The 20,344-nt window shown below is 36.3% G+C and overlaps 3 protein-coding genes across 4 annotated transcripts; 1 reads left to right on the top strand and 2 right to left on the bottom strand.

Annotated features, from left to right (window-relative positions):
• Window positions 1-537: 537 nt before the first annotated feature.
• Window positions 538-5,988, bottom strand: LOC111790048 (potassium transporter 6-like). The gene is made up of 8 exons (XM_023670829.1): window positions 5,306-5,988; window positions 4,741-5,233; window positions 4,599-4,652; window positions 3,503-3,763; window positions 3,351-3,403; window positions 2,126-2,249; window positions 1,780-2,034; window positions 538-1,693 (listed from the first exon to the last, which is right to left on the bottom strand). The coding sequence occupies exons 1-8, from the start codon at window positions 5,345-5,347 to the stop codon at window positions 642-644; spliced, it is 2,334 nt and encodes a 777-aa protein (XP_023526597.1). The 5' UTR covers window positions 5,348-5,988; the 3' UTR covers window positions 538-641.
• A 4,428-nt stretch (window positions 5,989-10,416) lies between these two features.
• LOC111790074 (serine/arginine-rich splicing factor RSZ21-like) lies at window positions 10,417-14,746 on the top strand. Of its 2 annotated transcripts, XR_002814440.1 has the most exons (7): window positions 10,417-10,551; window positions 10,904-11,016; window positions 11,693-11,781; window positions 12,887-13,133; window positions 13,271-13,399; window positions 13,756-14,003; window positions 14,154-14,746. XR_002814440.1 is itself a non-coding variant. In XM_023670875.1 (6 exons), the coding sequence occupies exons 2-6, from the start codon at window positions 10,928-10,930 to the stop codon at window positions 13,760-13,762; spliced, it is 561 nt and encodes a 186-aa protein (XP_023526643.1). In that variant the 5' UTR covers window positions 10,417-10,551; window positions 10,904-10,927; the 3' UTR covers window positions 13,763-14,744. The 2 variants fall into 2 exon arrangements, 1 of the variants encoding a protein (XP_023526643.1); XM_023670875.1 differs by having other exon boundaries at window positions 13,756-14,744.
• Window positions 14,747-15,544: 798 nt separating this feature from the next.
• LOC111790066 (spermidine synthase) lies at window positions 15,545-18,460 on the bottom strand. The gene is made up of 9 exons (XM_023670863.1): window positions 18,092-18,460; window positions 17,879-17,955; window positions 17,654-17,776; window positions 16,852-16,956; window positions 16,642-16,714; window positions 16,491-16,562; window positions 16,214-16,409; window positions 15,978-16,104; window positions 15,545-15,879 (listed from the first exon to the last, which is right to left on the bottom strand). Exons 1-9 carry the CDS (start codon window positions 18,237-18,239, stop codon window positions 15,814-15,816), a joined length of 987 nt encoding a protein of 328 aa, XP_023526631.1. The 5' UTR covers window positions 18,240-18,460; the 3' UTR covers window positions 15,545-15,813.
• Between the last annotated feature and the right edge of the window lie 1,884 nt (window positions 18,461-20,344).

Here is a 20,344-nt window from a genome sequence, read left to right on the forward strand (position 1 = left end):
TTAAGTGATTTTATCTATTATCCTTTTTTTATATCTAAAAAGGAAAATTATTGACATAATAAATAATATATATTCATAATTTAAATAAGTGTAAATTTATCATTCTCATCAATTGCTCTCGCTCCAGACCTCCCGATTCTAGAGCTGACTCGATTATTAGTGAAAGGGTATTTATTTATTTTTTTAATAGAGATGAGTAAGAGAGGCTTAGGCTGAGGCCTCGGATCCTCCAAAAATGGAATGAGTTCGCAATGACCACCACAATCGACCTCAACAACACTGACGGCTACTTTTTTATTGGTGGGTGTGAACAATGTTTTTTTCTAGCGTTCGTTTCTATCAATGAAGAGGTGACATCGTGCTCAGGAAATTCAAGCAAAAGTTCCCCCCAAGCCCGAGTTTACCTGAGATCTTAGAGTGACACCGAATCAATGCCTAGAACAGCCCAATCCGCCCTCTAGTTAATTAACAAATAAGTATGTTTAATTGGAATTAAATGTTGGATTAGTACCTGAATATAGAGTTGACGAAATTGACTAATTGAAGTTTCTATGCTTTTTTCATTATTTTACAAAGATATTACAGCTTTGTATACTCATATCTATGTACATGGAAATCTGGTATTATGGTCAGGAACTAAACTAAACAAGATACATCATGCCCACCTCGAGGGTTGATGATGAATGCGATAAACCTGCAGGGAACTCAGCTTCTCTGCTGTTCTTCCTCAAGAACTCGTAAACGAAGTCGATCGACACCCTTTTCAGCATGCTCGATCCTTGTTTTGCTTTCATGTGTGACCGTCCTAATATGTAAGCGACTCCTCCTTCTCTTGCTTCCATTAGCTCTTCTAATTCTTCCATTGCATTCGTGTTCATTTTCGGGCTCTCGGGTAACATGAACCGCACTCTTTTTCTCAATTCAACTGGACCGGGTGACCTTATTTCCCTTGTATCTGAACCTCGGTACAGTTCTTCAGAGTCTTCGTCGTTACCGGTCTCGGCCACGGCCATCTGAATTCTATCTTCGTGTGTAGAAGATGATGTCCCAACCATTGACATCTTTTCATCACCTGCCTCTGCAGTTCCTGACCTTATAAACTTTGCTATGCTGCATAGAAGATCACTCTCAAACTCTAGGTCGTCTTTGTGAAAATCTCGATACCCGTATCGCACAATGCACCTATAGAGTCTATATTCACTCGTACCGATACGACCAATAAGAAACCGTTCCTCTGGTCTAATGTGTGGCACTGGGACATACTTGATGCAAAGGAAAACAAGGACTTGATGGAAGGCGGGAATGTTGGTGACAAAGTGGGTGAAGATACCCGGGATTCCTGAAACTAGCTCGGTCTGTACGACACCGATCCCACGGACTCTCACAATGCCTAAGCTGGGACCGACACCGAGTAGCCAGTTGACAGAAACCTTGTTTTGGAGCTCAAATTCAAACTTCTTAAGAGTACCATAGTGCCAGACATACATGACTATGAGGAATACAATAGAAATTGCAATGGGAACCCAGGCTCCTTCAAGAAACTTTGTAAGAGAAGCAGAGAAGTAGAGAGATTCAATGGTGCCAAAAAAGAAGATGAAGCCTATAGCAAGAAATACACTTCGGTGCCAGCACAGAACGATAACAAGCGACATCAAGCACGTAGTAACAAGCATCACAGTTATCACTGCCAAACCTGAAGACGACGTTTCGAAACAAGAGTTTAAGCTCAAATTATGTGCAACAAACGGACGTTTTATACGACCCTTTCGAGAAACATACCTGAGGCGTGGCCCAAACGCTTGGTGTCTCTGAAACCTATGGTAACAGCCAAGCACAACAGCATCAGAATCCAATTAACCTCCGGGATATAGATCTGACCGTGAACTTTCGAGGACGTATGGATGATTTTGACTCGAGGAAAACAACCCAAAGCCGAGCACTGCTTTATAATAGAGAACGTTCCGGTGATTATAGCCTGGCTGCCTACTACTGCAGCAAGCACAGCAATTATAAGGACAGGCCACCTCAATTTATCTGGAGAAACAAAAATTCCATTAGCCAGTTAGCTCCCAATCAATAATATGTCTGAGAGAACCTTTATGTGGAAGCTAATCTTAAAACCTACCAGGTACAGATACATAAAACCCAATTAGATGATCATTTGGAGAGGGATGATGTTGAGACAGATAGGCAGCTTGCCCCATGTATGCAAGGAGGAGAGACGGATAAACCATTAAAGTGAAAGCAATCTGCAAGCGTTTTAAGACATAACAGAAGTTAGAAAATTGGTAGACATGAACTGTAACGGTCTAAGCCCACCGCTAGCAGATATTGTCTTCTTTGGACTTCCTCTTTCGGGGTTCTCCTCAAGGTTTTTAAAACGCGTCTGCTAGGGAGAGGTTTCCACACACTTATAAAGAATGTTTCGTTCCCCTCTCCAACCGACGTGGGATTTCCATAAACAAGGAACACTTCAGAAAACCAGTACACAAACATTTTCTTTTGCACTTAAAAACACTTTTTAAACATTTAGAAAATCAATCCAAACAGGTTGTGGCAGCAAGTTCATGCGAGAGGATACATTAGACACAAAATTTAAGAAAAATGGGCTGAAATGCGATGGTCAACAGTTGGAAATTCATGGAACAAGTTACTGGTGTATGAGATCCCACATCGGTTGGAGAGGGGAACGAAATATTCTTTATAAGGGTGTGGAAACCTTTCCCAAGTAGACGCGTTTTAAAAACCTTGAGGGGAAGCCTAAAAGGGAAAGCTTAAAGAGACAGTATCTGCTAGCGGTGGGCTTGGGCTGTTACATGGTGGGAGGTGGGAGTTAGAAAGGTGATTGAAGAAAATTCTCCCCATCATCGATCTTCAGTTGCACATTGACCGAACAAGCAAGTTAATAATGCGATTCATGAGATAAACATTCGAAGACGAAGGTATTAGGAGAAAGTAAACATATTTGCCTTGTTTTTATGCTACAATAAGAAAGAACTATGAATACACTAGTAGTATCTAGTAAACCAACATGAACTACAAGTCTTGGGCTACACACCAAGGAGAAAGAGAGCTCAATCGATATGTCATCGAAGAGACATGAACTAGACATGAGCTCAATCGATATGTCATCGAAGTCTAAAGAACGAATGGTGGCAGAACATCCTCCTATGGACTTTCTACCATCATTAAAGCTTGATCCGAAACAGGTGGCAGTGAACAAGAAGAAGAATAGAGCACATAATCAACTGTGGGGCGTCCAATCAAAGACACTTTCCGAAAGAATTATCATGTAGTTTACAAGAAACCTCTAGCTAGTAGACGAGAAAGACCAATATTCGAAATCGTACCTTGATTGACAACTGTGAAAAATGCCCAAGGTCAGCAAACATCGCCTCGGAGCCTAGCAAAATATAAACAAACACGTTTCTGATTAACAAGGGAATGGCTTTGCTTTGTAAGGGCACAACATGATAAACCAAACCAAATATGTGAAATTTACCAGTAATGCACAACATTATTCCACCAAGTGACATCCAACCTCCTTTCTGGGTTTTCTTGAGAAATTGTAACATGTAACGAGGAGAAATTGCTCTATAAACACCTGGATTCCAGTGAATAATATTGTACAACCCAATGGCACTGATACACAATAGCCAAACTGTAACTATGGGAGCAAACAAGAACCCGATCCTGTGCGTGCCGTAGTGTTGAAGAGCGAACAAGCATATCAGTACGATGCACGCAATTGGGAGTACTATATCTGCAGGAAGATCAATTTACATGAGACTACTCTGACAGAGTCCAATATTTGAAAGTATAATGCAAAACTGAAAGAACAGATTGCTCGGTTTGGGTACGATTTCTAAACTCACAAGCTCAAAAATAGTGATATCTAATATGATTTCCGTGCTTATAACGAACGTGCGTGGCTAAAAGGGACGAACCCTTTCTTTGTAGTCTTCCACAAGCACATAAACAAAAGCCAAAAACTCCTTTAAGCAAAAGGGGGAGAGAGGCCAAATTTTTCAGTCTCATTCCTCTATCCTGCAAGTTTCTAAATCTTTTCACCCTTCATCTAACTATTCTTCATCATTAAAGTCCAGTCTCTCCTCAGTGGTCCCTTTTTCTCAAACACTACCATCCAACAGTTACATAAGTAGTGGCATGTCATGTCCTGTCTAACACAGTAAGCAATTCAATGCAATGGATTCGTAACCGCCCAAACCCACCGCTGCCAGATATTGTCTTCTTTGGACTTTCCCTTTCGGGCTTCCTCTTAAGGTTTCTAAAACGCGTGTGCTAGGGAGAGGTTTCCACACCCTTATAAAGAATGTTTCGTTCTCCTCTCCAACCGATGTGGGATCTCACAAGATCACAACTTGGGATGAGGAGACTTGTCCAGAAGGTCTCCCAAGTACAGCATAGCAATCATTCGTGTTGGAAACTGTTTGTGATGCTTGCATAACATATGAAAGCAATCGACAGTGACCTCTCGTTCATATGAAGACATGTGAAGTCGAATGCTCAAAACAACAATTTTAAACAATACCCAATAGTTTGAACAAAAATTAGTAGATTTCAGTGTAGATTCTTACATTGGTGATGCTCTTTCGCCATGGTATGCTCGAGACCAGAAACAGCCGAAAGAACTGACAGATGAATGAGGAACAAACATCCAATTTAAGAAAACCCAAAACAGAAATTGAATCAGTGATGCAGAAAGTTAACAATGATTACCAGAAATAGCCGGGGTTAGGATGCCATCTCCAATCACCATGCAAGTCCCAATTAAAGCAAGAACGAGCAAGAACTTTTGAAGAACACGACGCTTTTCTAATGCGGATTTGAGTTTGAATCCAAAGCTTTCCAGAGATGGCGGACCAAGAACATTCATCTTGTACTCAGTGAGTTCAGAATCAGCCAATTGGGTATTGGGCAAGGAGCTAACTCGTGCGTGTCGACATAGTAACGAATACAGAGCAAATGTCCCTCCCTCGCCATTATCATCGGCTTTAAGGACAATAAATATGTACTTAAGCAAAGGAACAATGGTAAGAGTCCAGAAAACAAAGGACAAAACCCCATAAATCTCGTCGTTGCTCTGAGTATGATCGATATCTTCTTCTGCAAAAGTGTTCCTATAGACATAGAGAGGCGAAGTGCCCAACTCCCCATAGACAACCCCAAGACTCTGATAAGCCATCATCAGAACCGTCTTCCATGAATCTTTCTACAAAACGAAAACAGTGAAATCGCTCAAAGAAGAAGCCAAAATGCATGCTAGAGAATGTAAACGACTTACCTTCGTATTCTTTTCACTAGGAACTCCACTTTCTAGATCCATAACCAGAAGGGTCAAGTTCTCATAAGTTGAACAAATCCATTTTCTACTCAAATCTCAAGAAACCCATTATTTTAATGCTCAGAATTGAATAAACAATTCAAACAAAACCCCATGAAAACGAAAATGCAAAACACCCTTTAGAAGATTGGAGAAAATACTAACGACCCACGAGTTTATGTAACTATTGTGAGCGAAATAGAGGGATTTATAGGAAGAACGGACACGAAAAGCCACAGAAATGAAAAAAGAAGACAAACCCTTTGTAAATCAGAGAGAATAATTTTCGTAATCAATAAGAAAGGGACTTATAAATGAAGGGATTAAAGGAGAAGATTCAAGAGGGGTTCATCGTAAGCTCTACTTTATGTCAGAAAACGAAATTTGCAGTGTGGAGCAATAACACCCACTTGGGTTTTTCTCAGAGAGAGTCAAAATGGTTGAAAGTGGAAAAGGAAAAAGATAAACCAACCGCTATTCTTCAACGCTTCTCTGCAATTTTGTAAAGAAGAAGAAGAAAGAATTCGGAGTACATTCCTTTTTGTCTGATTTTGGTGAACAAATGGCATTGAAAATTTGGTATGAATCTGTTTGTTTACCAGAAAAATGAACTCGGTGAATTCGGGGCCGAGTTGACTCCACGTCGTGGTGATACGTAACTGACAAAGAAATTCCGAACATAACCATGCCAAATTCTCAACCACCGATACGGACTGCGTGAAGAACAGTTATTATTTCAATCAAAGTTTTGACAAATGAATTAAAAAAAAACTTGAATCTCTTTGAATAACGCTTTTTAATTCAAGGGGTTTGTTCTTTCAGATGTTTTGGCAAAATTGTCCATTGCAAAGTCAAAGTTCTCAAGCAATTGTTCATGAATGAGAACTGAAGAACATTGAAGGAGAGAATTTGTTATTGATTTTAATGATCATCTCTTGGGTTTTGCTCCAACTGAGAAATTTGGATGTATTCTTGTTTGAGATCATCCCTTTCAAGTGAAACGCTTTTTAGTTTTGGATTTTTCAATGAAACCATGTTTTAGGGGAAGACCTCCATCCCCTATGATTTTAATAACCTAGTTCATATTACCGACTTCAATCGGATATCTATTAATTTCGATCCCAATTTTTTTATAAACAATTCTGAATGCATGGACGCCAAATAGCTCAACTAAGTGTCTGAACGATAAGATGTTTGAATTCTTCCCCTCCAAATATCGTGGAACGAAAAACGTGTTTACTCAATTCGAGCTATAATCCATCATTTTCAAGGAGAACTACGTTGACAATGTTGAAGATGGTTGAGAGGGAGTTCTACCTTGGCTAATTAAGAGGATGATCATACGTTTATAGATAATGAATACAATCTCCATTGTGGGGAAACCAAAGGTAAAGTCATGAAAGTTTATTCTCAAAATTGACAATATCATACCATTGTAAAGGCTTGTGATTTCGAACCGTAGTATGAGATTTATGCCCTTAACTTAGATATGTCAATAGAGTTCTCAAATGTCAAACAAAGAAATTGTTAGCTTTGGAAGTGTAGCCAAAAGTGACTCAGGTGTATTTTTGTTTGAAGACTCCATAAGCCTCCGGGGATGTTTTATGACTTTATGACGTACTTTTTTCGAGAGGAGGATTGTTAATGATGGTTGGGAGAGAATCTCACGTTGGCTAATTAAAACCATATTCTATAATTAAGATGTCAGTTTATAAAAAACCGAAACTATATAGTTATATTTCAAATATTTTGTCATATTTTCTGAACGATATGATCATTATGACAATCTCCATGTTTGAGCCGAGCCTTAAAAACATTAAACTATTTTTCACGCTAGCCATATCCACATGTCCAATGGTAAGTAGGGTTTTTAGGTAATTAATGAAATTAATTCATTTGTATATGAGCCAAGCAAATTCATAGAGTTGATTTAAGTGGTAGAGTAGTTCTCTAATTCACTCGAGTATTTCCACCCAAAAAAAAAAAAAATGTAAAGATAAATAAATTTACCTTAATTTTTATTTTATTTTTTTAACTAAGAGGTGAAAATAATTTATAATTACCTTCACAAATCATGGGTTGGAAAGAGTAGGTAAATGGTAAAATTGATGAAGAAAATACAGTTTTGAAGTGGTAAAAGTAATTTTGATGGTTTGGTGTTGAGTTGGTGGGAGGACAGGGTGCGTGTTGAGGGGGGCCTTCTCCTTTTGACTTGTAAATTTCTCTACTTTATGTATTTATTCAATTTAAATGGGTCCAACTTTGATTTCAACAAAGATTGAGGGTTCAAACAATATGTAACACCAACATTATTATTGAAAAATTACCATATTATAAAAAAAATATTCGATTAAACCATAAATATTCAAGCCCACCGCTAGTAAATATTGTCCACTTTGGTCTGTTATGCATCGTCATCAACCTCACAGTTATAAAACACATATGTTAGAGAGAAGTTTTTACACGCTTATAAGAAATATTTCGTTCCCCTCTCCAACCGATATACGATCTCATAATCCCACCTCCCTTGGGTGCCAGCATATTATATAAAATAACTAAAAATAATTTTATATTAAAATATATTATTTTCAAATTAAAGAGTATAATTATACTTAAAATAGTAAATAAATCCTTTTTTTTAAGATTTGTAATGGTCAACTTTTAAAATATAAAATAACTTGAATATTGTAATTATTTAATTTATTTATATTTTTAAAAAAATCACAATTCCCTATTTTAAAATTTAAATTTATTTAAATTATATTTTAAAACCCATTTATATTAAAATTAAGTAAAGTCAAATTAATATGTTTTTTCTTAAAGTTTCAATCTATTTAAAGAAAAATTAACGCGTGGATGTAATACTACCGTCGATTAAATAAGAGATTAGGTGATATCCATTTTCACAAAGTTGAATTTAAAATTTATTTTCTTTTTCCATTTTTAAAACTATTTTGTTTCGAGGAAGTAAGTTCGATTCCAGAAATTCTTCAATTTCGATCCATTTTCAACCACTTTGAAAACCTTTATAACAACGTTCTATTTTTTTCTCTTTAAATATTTAAAAAACATTGATACCATAAAATAGACTTTTAACTTATTTGAGAATTTGTATACAAATATAGATGAAGTTTCAAAACATAGTAAAAAGATTTTACTTTGTGTAATGGTAAATTCATCGTCTCTCTAAACTTTTTTTTACCAGTCTCGAGCAAGCAAGCGAGTTTTTTTACACGACCTATCTAATTACCCAATTATGATTATAATATAATTTAATTTGGTATCGATAATCTTTAAATTTTCAATTTGATCTATATGTTTGACTAAACCTTACTCGCGTTCTTAAATTATTTTTTTAATTAATCTAAAAAGATTATTAACCTACCGTTGAATTAAATATTATATTTTAAATCATAAGAACCAAATTGAAACAAAAATTTAAAACGTAAAAATTAAGTCCCATTAAATAATTATTATGTTTTATAAAATTAAGTATACAACACGTTTTTCACCATTCTTGCAAATACATTGAACCATGATTAAAATTAGGTTTTTATTTTATTGGTAACTTTTAAAAATCCATTTAAAATTTGAAAATGTGAAAAAAAAAAAAAAAAAACTAACATAAATAATACACACGGAAATTATTGTTTATGACTTAAAATTTTAATAAGAAAAATAAGTGACCTAAATTAATAAAAATATTTACAGTATTTTATTTAAAAAATATTTTTTCGTGCTTTCAAAAGTTTTAATAATACAGGTAATTTGATAAATATTATTCATTAATTTTTTTTATTAATATTCTTTTAATATTAAAAAATTAAAGGATGTTAATAAAATTTTAAAAAAAATTCTTAAAAATATAGATATTTTAAAATAAAATATTAATAATTTTAAAGATATTTTTGGATTTGTTACTTGATCGGGATCCCATCAGGGAGTGCCCCAATCAAAAAGTGGCCGATAAGTTATCAGAATTGGTCAAATATGGAACAATTTGTTTTTGGGCAATAAAGTTTGTTTCAATAAATAAATAATAATAAATTAAATTAAATAACAAAGCCTTTCTAATGGAAGGTTCCATTTGAGCCAAACTAGTTAATAATTTTTTTTTTTTAATGTTTTAGATTAATTTATTTCGGATTTAGCAAAAAAGCAAAGCTAGTAGGTTGGCCATCGTCTTCAAACACACCGTCAAGGCAAGTTCCACGCATATGGATTGAGTTAATTGAGCTCTTTTGTTGAGTTAATGACTCGAGCAATTTAAATTAGTTGAGTTGGAATCTTCTTCTTTTAAAAAATTAACAATTAAAAAAAAACTCGACCAGCCTTTCATAGTTTGAATTGGTAAGATTATCGGATTATATGAACCCTTTTAATATGAGTCGTTTACCTTCGATTAGAACCAACCATTATTAATATTAAACTTAAATTGTGTGTCGTGTTATTCAAATTTTTAAATAATAATATATCGAGTTTTGAAAAGTTGATAAAATGTGACGTCGTTATCTATAGTTAATAAATTTAATGCAAGTCCCACGTATTATTGTTTTTTTTAAGATTATTATACAAAATAACAGACAATTTTAATTTTCCATCCTCCAACCATAAACATGGACCAAAGTAACCCTACAATTTTGCAACAACGGTCAAATTAATTGACCGAAAGTGAGAATCAAAACGTAATTTAAGAATTTTCCAATTTTGTTCAACATATTTGAAATGAAGGTCGTTCAAACAAATAATAATAATAATAATAATAATAATAATAATAAATATAATCAAATATTAAATTCATATTATATAATTCAAATATAATCAAAATTCAAATTCATTATCTTTTTTTAATCAATAATTTAATTAGTAATACGAGACTTACTGAGACAAATAAATTGTAATATGAATTTATAGTAAAATTGACTGAAAAAATAAATAAAATCCCAATTACGACATTTTTTAATGGGCCGAGATTGAAAGGCCCATCAAGATGTAATGGGCCGAGATTGAAAAGACCTGCGCGGCCCAATATGGCTGCCATCATATTCATCAACAACCAGGAAACAAAACTCACATATCACTTGACTGACAACTTCTGTAGACTTCCGAGCATCGGAGCTCCGCGACTACGGGCAGCACCGTTTTCCAACCTTATCGTCGGCTGATCTGTTCGTACTTTTTGACGATTCCGAGAGATCTTTTTCTTGGTAGGCTTCAGCTTCGCGATCAATACGTGAATAACCCTAATTCTTCCTCATTTTTTGTTTATTAATCCTTGAACTAGCGGTTCGATTTTGTTTTTCTCCCTCCATTTTTGATGATCTACTGCAAATGTTTCGTTTGTGAACTTTGTGTGTGTGGATTTTTACCCCATGTAGACTTATATAGGTGTTGCAGCTTTCGCATCCTGGGGTTGTGAGGGTTGTTTTTCCATTCCAGTTTGTTGTTTAGATTACATTCTAACTCCTGTTCTGTACGTATTTTCTTGTTTATTTAGGAATGATTCGTTTTCTCAAACTAACATATTTTCCTGGGATTGCTTACTCTTACTATTTTCAGGAGCTTCTGGGCTCCTTCGATACAATGACTCGAGTTTACATTGGTAATCTGGATCCACGTGTTACGGAGAGGGAGCTTGAAGATGAATTCCGAATGTTCGGTGTTCTGAGGAGGTGATTTGAGTTTGAAATTTTTGTATTGAGGCATTCTTTTCATGTATTTCTTAAATTAACATATTTTAGATGCATGATATGGTATCTACCGAATGGTCCGAAATGTGGAATTTTAGGCTCCTGGGTTCTTTCAGTGGCAGTGTGTTGGGTTCCTTCAGTATATGCCCTAGATTTTTTACAGCACATAAATATCTATCCATCCCGTTGTACCTAGCCGAAGCTAGATATTTCAGCACTCTGCAGGGGAAGAAAAAAGAAACAGAACAGAAAAAACCCTTACTTAGCAATGAGTGCTCGCTAGTTGGACTCTGCTTTATGCATAAGTCCATATCTTCCTTATCGTTAACTTTTTGTTTAAGAACTGAACCCAATGCACAGACTCTCTTAGATATGTCCTCTGACGTTTTCTGATGTCTATCCTTGAGATTAGTTGGCTCAATGTGCATGGCTCATATCTTAGACTCGTTTGTACCTCGACTGAAAGCCAGAGTAGTATTTCTGTGGTCTAGATTTTGCTTCAAGGACGTTTATGCCTCAATTGCATATCAGTTATTAAGATGAGATCGCTTACACCATGCATCCTCCATTTGCAATAATTTGAAACAATATATCTGTTTCTTTGTTCCTTTGTATTAAAATGCGTTCTGAATATTTGTATTTGAACAAAACAATACAGTGTTTGGGTTGCTAGAAGGCCTCCAGGATATGCATTTATTGAGTTTGATGATCGCAGGGATGCTCTAGATGCAATACAAGCATTGGATGGTCAGTTTTAAATAAAAGATCTTTTTTTTTTGTCTTGTAGGTATCAAATTTTGCATTGCATTACATTCCTTCTATAAAATGTTAATTTCTTTTGTATATGTGTGTGTGTGTGCATGCTTTTCTCGACTACTAGTGAGTTTGACATGTGCGGGAGCACTCTCCTTGCCTTTATCTGTAATCTAGTTTTCATTACTGCAGTCAATCAGAAATTTATTATTGCTCTAGCTTAATATCATCTTTGGTCTGCTAAATTGAACTAAATCGTGGAAATTTACCTTATTCTTTAAGACCACCTTATTGAAAAAGAGGGTAATGAATGGCCCAATCCTCTTCAATATGCTTCAAAGATGTGATTTTGGGAATTATCATGATTCTAAGATATAGAAACTTTGAGGGCTATTGGAAGCCATTTTTATCAACCATATTCTTATGCCCTCTTTGATGTTGATTCTATCTTGAACCAGCATCTAATCTCTTTGTCTGTGGAAGGCTAAAGTGCCTAAGAAGACTTAACAGCTTCAGTCTTCATGTGGAGTTTATTCCATAATGAGCTCAATACTTGCAATAAGCGTTAAAACCACTTCCATGATCCTAGCCTCTCATCTAGCTCCTATTGTGCATTATATGCCAGCATGATGAAGAGAATCAATTTAATCTCTTTTTCTAGACGTTCAGCTCCCTTTTTTCAATTTTTTTTTTCTCCATAAATTGTTCACTGTTTTTGGCATCTCTTGGTGCTTGCCCAAGTGTCACAAGTTGGTAGTCTAGTCTTACAACTCCGTTGTGATCATCCTTTCATAGGTAAAATAAAGAGCTGTGGAATAATTCAGATATTTCCATGTAATGGATAATGGTTTGAGAGAAGTCAAATGAATTTTCATGATGCTTTCTCTATGGTGGTCTTGTTGGACCTTGTGAACTTTTTTCCTATATGGTGCACTAGATCAATATTTTGGCTTTGCAATTAAAGTCTATCCTTAATCCGGGATCCTTTTCTATAACTTCCTAGGGCTAATAGGTTGATTCCTCATCCCCCTATTCTTAGTTTCATTGCCTTAAGTTTATCTTATCTTTTATGTGTGATTTTATTGGGTTCTTTTCATAGGGAAAAATGGTTGGCGTGTGGAGCTTTCTCACAACTCTAAAGGCGGTGGAGGAGGTGGTGGTCGTCGTGGCCGTGGTGGTGGTGGTGGTGGTGGTGATGATTTGAAATGTTATGAATGTGGTGAACCTGGTCATTTTGCTCGTGAGTGTCGTTCACGTGGGGGCTCACGAGGTGCAGGAGGTGGTTTGCGCCGTAGTCCTTCTCCTCGGCGCCGTAGGAGTCCAAGCTATGAAAGATATGGTCGCAGGTGTGTCAAAGCTGTGTGTGTGTTTTTCTTTTAAAACACACCAAGTTATCTAATAGATGTCAATTCAACAGGTGGTTTGGTTTCATATGAACTGAAGAATTTGATGTTCTATCACTCTTTTCCTTTTTCTTGTGTAGGAGTAACAGTCCTCGTGGTAAAAGATCCCCACCAAGACGTCGCAGCATTACACCTCCTAAGCGTGGTCGGAGCTACAGCAGATCCCCTCCACCCCGCCATGCTCGTCGTGCTTCACCTTATGCTAATGGGTATGCCTTCTTAGTCATGAGAACTATTCACTACATCTATTAGTTAGTGAAAGGCGAGGGAACTTAATTGCCTTACATAGGTTGTTTTGTGCAACATGGGGTTTGGGGAATCATTGTAGTGCAGTAGAACAAGGTTATCTTGAACAGCAAGATTCCAGGCCGTCGCTAGTATTCTCTCCCATAACTAACTAGGAATTTCTTAATTGTTTTACACCCTCCTGGCGTATGTTTGCTTTAAATTATTTTCTACTACAAATTCTTGTCAATACATACTTGACTGAGCTACATATTCCATAACTTAATACTTTTAGATACAAGTACATCGATCTGATGTTGCATGTTAATCATTATTGCAGAGATTGATGTTGGACTCAAGGCTGGATGCTGTGCTGGTAGAACTTAGATGATGGTGTTTCTGCTATGCTGTAGTTCTAATAGGAATTGTGGAGTGAACCAGAATCATGTAGTTAAGTTCGTCTCTGACAATTGGTTCTCTTTGAAACCTGGATTTGGATGGGTGTCTACGAAGTGTTTTGAGCCACAAAATGGGGTTCGGTCGGGCACCATTTTGTGTTGGCTCCCTTCTGCCCGCTGAAACTCGGAGGTCTCTTTCTTGCTTTTAAAATTATATCTACTACCTAGAGTTTTATATATATATCTATATACCTTTCTATCTATTCATCAATATTTCTTTTTCATTGGATGCCCCTAAAGATCTATCTGTTGGCTGTTTTTTTCCTCTTATGTGTTTGAGGTGTGATTTTCGGCTATATATGGCATCGTTACTCAGCTAACTGCATCTTAGTGCATCACGGTTCTCAATATCTGCTCTGCTCCTCAATCATCTTCTTGTTACTACAACTGGTTGCATGCTGTTTGTATTGCACTCAAGGCTGCCCATATAGTGTTAATCCTTTTTAGGTGGTTGAAGAAGATGAAGCTGTTTTTATGCGATTTTTCTGCTAATCATCTTCTCGTCTATCAACGCTTTTCGAGCTTCTATTACATCTGCAAAACTATTGTGAGAGTTTTATAACATCGGCATCTTGTGAGCTTCAACTTGTTTATCGCTCTCCCCAACTACTGCCTTGCCTTGCTCCACCAACCTTCCCTCTTTCACCATTATGCTTCCTTCAATAGCACTTCTCCTTAAGTGAGGCAGCTACTTTCTTGGTCATGGCTCATTAGTTTGTGTGTATTAGCTAGCTAGCTAGGGTCAAGGATGTTGGAACTTTGAATGCTTATTTATATTCCCACTCTTTGATGTTTGTTGTTTGTTCTTTGCATAGGGAAATACATTTAAGGCCCTCCCAATTTCAATTAAGGAACCTTCATTAATCGATTTTATTGTGAGGACGTTTTATCTTCGATTCTCACAAATAATATTCAGAGGTATCTTTCCTAATTATGAATTTTGGTGTTAATCTTTATCCAACGGTGAAAATGCAACACTTTTATAAACAAAGCAGACGTGAAATGCAGAATCTTTTGAAGTTAATTTTTTGATTCTTTAGACCTGGACTTTCCTGGTTTATGTTTCAATTCCATCTCGTCATCTTATTTATTATACGAAAAGATAAACGGCAATAGTCCGAGGCCATCGTTAAAAGATATTGTCTATCTTGGCTCGTTATATATCGTCGTTAGTCTCATTGAGGTTTCCACACTTATAGAAATGTTCTGTCGAGGTTTCCACACACTTGTAAGAAATGTTTTGTCGAGGTTTCCACACACTTGTAGTAAATGTTTTGTCGAGGTTTCCACACACTTGTAGTAAATGTTGTCTTCTCTAATAATCATTGTAGGACCACACAATCCACCCCCTTGGAGCCAACGTCCTCGCTAGGCACATCATTTGGTGGCTGCAATTTTCAAACTCTTATAAGTGTTTCACCTCTCCAACCGATGTTGGATCTCACAATTCACCCCTTGAAGGCCAATGTCCTCTTTAGTACACTGTCCAATGTCTGTCTCTCGTACCATTAGCACACTGTCCAATTCTCATAACTATTAGCACACTGTCCAATGTCTGACTCTCATACCACATCTATTCTCCTATTCTCCCTAGTAGACGCGCTTTAAAATTGTGAGGCTGACAGTAATACATAACAAACGGGAGCGGGTGCGAACAATATTTGCTATCGCTTCACGAAGGCTAAATATATTTATTTAGCATATTTATTTATAGAACCTAGAACACCAGATGGCCACTTTTCAATGAAAAAGGATGGGGAAAATTTTGGGGGAAAACAAAAGAAGCTATTTCTACCACTCATAACATCTCAAGAAACTTTATGACGCTGATCACAATATAAAGCGACCATTCCGACTCTAATTTAAGTCTCCACTTATTACATTGGCACACTCCAAAGACCGCCAATTCCTGCTTCTTCAACGCTGTGGGGGAAGCCTTTTCATTTTGCTTTTGAATCGATGATCTTCTTCGCAAAAGAAGGCAAACAGAAAGCTGCTGTATGAATCTGAAGATTTTCAAACAAAGCATCAAGGAAAAAGAAGTTTCAGTTCAAGTCAAATGGAATCACACCAATGGGATATATAAGAAACATTCGAATCCCACCTCCGAGTTGTAAAACTTGAGCGGACTCTTCACGGTGTCGATACCATTCACCTCTACTGGGTTGACTGGATGCTTGAAATCAAGAGGAGGTCCCTCAGTTGAGCAGAGCATAAACCCAATCACTCCGCTGAAGAAACACGGATCGGATTGATGTTTAGAAAAGGCAACGTTCAAGACGAAGAACGTTCGCATAGGAATCACGCAAGATCAGAGACATTGTTAGGAGGTGTCTGTACCTTGGATATGTAGGAACTGTAGTCCATGCATAGTTGACAGAGCCTTTGAATATTTGGCGGCAGTTTGTCACGATGTCTTCAATGATATGCATGTGAAGCCAAATGCTCTCTGCTTGAGTGCACACAACACCTCCTGGTCGAAGAGCTTTGGCAACTGAAGCAAAAAACGGCTTCTCAAAGAGCTCTTGTGCAGGACCTGTAACATGACAGATGATCTTCATTTACCTCAAAAAACATCCAACATAAAATTCCATGTTCCTCTTGAAGACATGATTACCAATAGGATCAGAAGAATCCACTATAACTGCATCATAAGTGCCCTCAGGAACAGCCTTCAGAAATGCAACGCCTGCAACACGAAGCACGCTGATGAACACAATCGAGATATCAAACGGTAAGAAGGGTTGAGAAAATGATTGATCGAATACCATCGCCAATATGAAGAGTGACGCGAGGATCCTCAAACCCGACAGCTACGCGAGGGAAAAATTCTTTGGAAACCTGCAAAGGAAGATGCAGGCAATAGTACTCGATCATAAATCGGAAAAGGTTCCTCACATTTGTCATGAACATATGAGCAGCATAAGTATCAATCATATAAAGTTGAACTGATGCTCCTGGAAAGTTTTATTGGTTACCTCAACTACCATCTTGTCGATTTCACAGATATCTATCCGCTCAACAGATGAATGGCGAGCCACCTCTCGCAAAACACCGCCATCTCCTCCACCGATAACGAGAACCTAATAACAGCAATTGAGTGAGACGACAATGAAACAAAAAGAATAATCCTAAGCACATGTGACAGCATCTGAGCAAATTTGAGCAGGCCCGATTCGGCCGGGTCGGGAAGAGATTCATTTAGAGAAATTTCCCTAGAAATCATTGTCATAAGCTCGAACAAGTAAAAATGGTAGCACTGACAGTTGTAAGCATTGTACAAAAAAGACAATGTTAAAACATAGCCAACATAAACACAACTCAACTGTTAGGGCACACTTACTCCCCTACCCAACTGGTCTGAATTCAAACCCGACCCCCACACACCAGTTTCCCTAAAAATCATTATCACAAGCTCGAACAAGTAAAAATGGCAGCACAGACAATTGAAACATCGTACAAAAAAGACGATGCTAAAACATAGCCAACATAAACACAACTCAACCGTTTAAGGCGCGCTTACTCCCTACCCAATCGGTCTGAATCCAAACCCGACTTCACATGTCATGAAATATTTAAAAGAACATTATAACAAATACTAAAACTTAACTTTTTGAATGAAACTTAGCTAGAATATGATTAAATATCAACAAACAAAAAGGTCACTGGCATGCCCTGCTTCTCATTTAGTTTCTTAAGAATCAGAGGTATCATCACAAAATGTATGACTCCAGATACAAATTCCAATGCATTTTCAAAATACAAAGCTGATAGACAAACCTTTTTGGGGTTTGGAATTGAGCAAAGTGGAAGGTGGGTGATCATCTCTTGGTAAGCACATTCATCTCTCTCTGTAAGCTGAATCACCCCATCCAAAACCAGAACCTTCCCATAAGTTGATGACTACAGGGCACATAAACCAAAACTTCAATATATCAGCCAAACTAGGTTAAAATTCACAGAGCAAAACAATATATCATACAGTTCATCTGCATATATGAATACCTGAAATACCAACACGTTCTGGTAATCAGACTTCCCTTGAAACAAAACCTTCTCCACCTTCAAGGAATGGGCCTCTCCTGCATGACATAAAAATCATTTGATTTTCTCAACGAAATTAGAAAAAAATCGAAGAACTAATAGGATTGAATCATATTGTTCATCTTCATCGGCTAACAAATCTCAAATCTATGCGATTAGAGACGAAAATCTCACCAGGCCACATTGGGCTAATTTCCGAAAACCATCCAGGAATTACAGAGGAAATAGAATCGGGCTGTGAGGCGGATACTCCATTCTCAATCTCAGGTTTCTTCGCCGCCGCCGCATCGGCCGCCGACCCAACGAAATGTTCCGCAGACATAATAATCCCTCTAATATCGACTCGCTAAAAATCCCAAATCCCAAATCCCAAATCCCAATACAGTCTCAAGAGGGGAGTGCTTCTCTATGACCCGTTGGATATGAGCACTGATCAAACTCACCCAGTTCTTCCTCCATTTATATAATTGTAAAGGGTCCGTGAAAGGCTTCGCTTTTGGAGGAATCAAATTACGGTTTCCTCTCTTTGATCTTTATTTTTTTCTTACTACCCTCGATTTATGTTTTTTTTTCATCTCGTTCTTTCATGTTTTTGTATAGGTTCCATTTTTCCATAAACTTCCAAATACTACAGTGTAGTTTTGACCATGAAAGGCATATTTTTTTAGTATAATATAATATTTTAATTTTGTCGTACACAGAAAAAAAGCCTTAAAATAATTGATAGTTACTAACTATACCAAAACAAGCTTGAACATTCAGAAGCATGTGATAGAGAGAGGACAAAATATGACCTGTATCGGAGTAACGTGACCATGTTGTAAGGGGATGTCAGGGTCATGTAGTATTATAGTTTGAATCTTAATATAACAGGTTAGTATCTTATATCTTCAACTAAAATGACAAATGTTCGAATTTCTGCCTTAAAGGTCGTATGATTAATGTATTAATACAGAGGCACGACATGTGTATTTAATGAGGGTTGTTGTAGCTTTTCATCACCTCGTACGATTGAGGATATCATTAAAAACGGTGCAGAGTGCAACAACATTGGATAGCTATACGAAACAAAATTTATGACATGAACAGACGAGGAGACGTGGGGCTATAAGACTGGTCTTGACATGGAATTGACTCGTAAAAGCAAAAAGCATTAGGTGGCAAAGATTATTCCTCAAGTGGCTCGAAAGAAATCCATAGAGAATCGGATTAAACAATTTTTTTTTTCCTTAAATCTTGTAGGGATCATATTATGATGGATGATAATGAAGCTTTGAATTTATAATCCAAATTAGGTGATATGCTTCATTTAGTTAAGAGATATATATATTTGATGGTACATTTTTTTAATCATTCACTTTATTTATTTATTATTATTATTATTATTATTATTTTTGTTGAGATATTTAATAATTTTATTTTTATTATTTGTCTTTATTATAACACTACAATTTCAATTTCCAAGACTTAGTTACGGGTGGAGCCAAAATTGCATGAAGATAGACAACCCTAAAACTATGAATAATTCCATTTTATCTGGGACCCACCTACCTTAGGAGGTTCTTCTTTACCTCGAGGATGGCTAAGGAGTGGAAAACATTTTTTTTCGGTAGATAAATGGAATTGAAGATGAGATTATATTTTTCGTCTCCGTCAATTCTACTGTTAATATAAATATATTTCTAATATATATATTAACAAATAAAAAAATTTGTAAATGAAATATATTGATTTATTATAAATTTTTTTTTTGCCAATTTTATTTAAAGAAAGATGGTATTAAAAAATGAAAACTTTACTATTAACTATTTTTTAAAAGAATAATGAACGGAAAAAAATATTTGCGGGAACTCGATCCCCGCATAAATAAATGGAGAATTTAGCGGGAATGTAAAACGAAATAAGTAGTGGGATGGGGACGGGAAAGTCAGCCTTCCCCGTCCCCACCCCACCCCATAGACATGAAAAATAAAGCTAGACAAGAAGGAAAAAAAAAAAAAAACCATTTAAAATTTATCCATAATAGGAATATCTTAATCCTTTGAGTTATAAATAAAAACTTTATGGGTTAGATTAGTTCAAGTATTTTTATAAAATTTGATGGCAATATTTGAAAATTATACTTCTACGTGTTATGCCACCTCATGCAAACTACATATTCGGTGTACGATTCACCATAAATCTTAACCATTAAAAATGATCCTGTAACGACCTGACTTCTCATATACATAGCGGTCAGAGTTGTTACTTCACTTTTCATACGCTTTCTTTTAGGTCTATAATTTGAAAAGTTGGAGAGTTTTACACCTCCATGTGTCTATTGAACTATTCTCGTATTCTCGTGTTTAAATATTGACAAATGGGTAAGTATAACTAAATTAATTAAAATATAAATTATCGATTAAAAGAAAAGAAATCATAATAAAA

Source organism: Cucurbita pepo, chromosome LG01 (genome assembly GCF_002806865.2).
Source record: "Cucurbita pepo subsp. pepo cultivar mu-cu-16 chromosome LG01, ASM280686v2, whole genome shotgun sequence".
Classification (NCBI taxonomy): domain Eukaryota; kingdom Viridiplantae; phylum Streptophyta; class Magnoliopsida; order Cucurbitales; family Cucurbitaceae; genus Cucurbita; species Cucurbita pepo.

What these genes read in the sequence shown, in the direction of transcription:
- LOC111790048 (XM_023670829.1), bottom strand. Translation starts at nt 5,347, where the DNA reads ATGGATCTAGAAAGTGGAGTTCCTAGTGAAAAGAATACGAAG. An exon ending in AATAATGTTGTGCATTACTG is followed by an intron (nt 3,404 to 3,502) that starts GTAAATTTCACA and finishes ATATTTTGCTAG; the next exon opens with GCTCCGAGGCGATGTTTGCT. An exon ending in TTTCACAGTTGTCAATCAAG is followed by an intron (nt 2,250 to 3,350) that starts GTACGATTTCGA and finishes AAACGCTTGCAG; the next exon opens with ATTGCTTTCACTTTAATGGT.
- LOC111790074 (XM_023670875.1), top strand. Translation starts at nt 10,928, where the DNA reads ATGACTCGAGTTTACATTGGTAATCTGGATCCACGTGTTACGGAGAGG. An exon ending in ATGTTCGGTGTTCTGAGGAG is followed by an intron (nt 11,017 to 11,692) that starts GTGATTTGAGTT and finishes AAAACAATACAG; the next exon opens with TGTTTGGGTTGCTAGAAGGC. An exon ending in TATGAAAGATATGGTCGCAG is followed by an intron (nt 13,134 to 13,270) that starts GTGTGTCAAAGC and finishes TTTCTTGTGTAG; the next exon opens with GAGTAACAGTCCTCGTGGTA.
- LOC111790066 (XM_023670863.1), bottom strand. Translation starts at nt 18,239, where the DNA reads ATGTCTGCGGAACATTTCGTTGGGTCGGCGGCCGATGCGGCGGCGGCG. An exon ending in CACTCTTCATATTGGCGATG is followed by an intron (nt 16,563 to 16,641) that starts GTATTCGATCAA and finishes TTCGTGTTGCAG; the next exon opens with GCGTTGCATTTCTGAAGGCT. An exon ending in TCAAGTTTTACAACTCGGAG is followed by an intron (nt 15,880 to 15,977) that starts GTGGGATTCGAA and finishes GAAAATCTTCAG; the next exon opens with ATTCATACAGCAGCTTTCTG.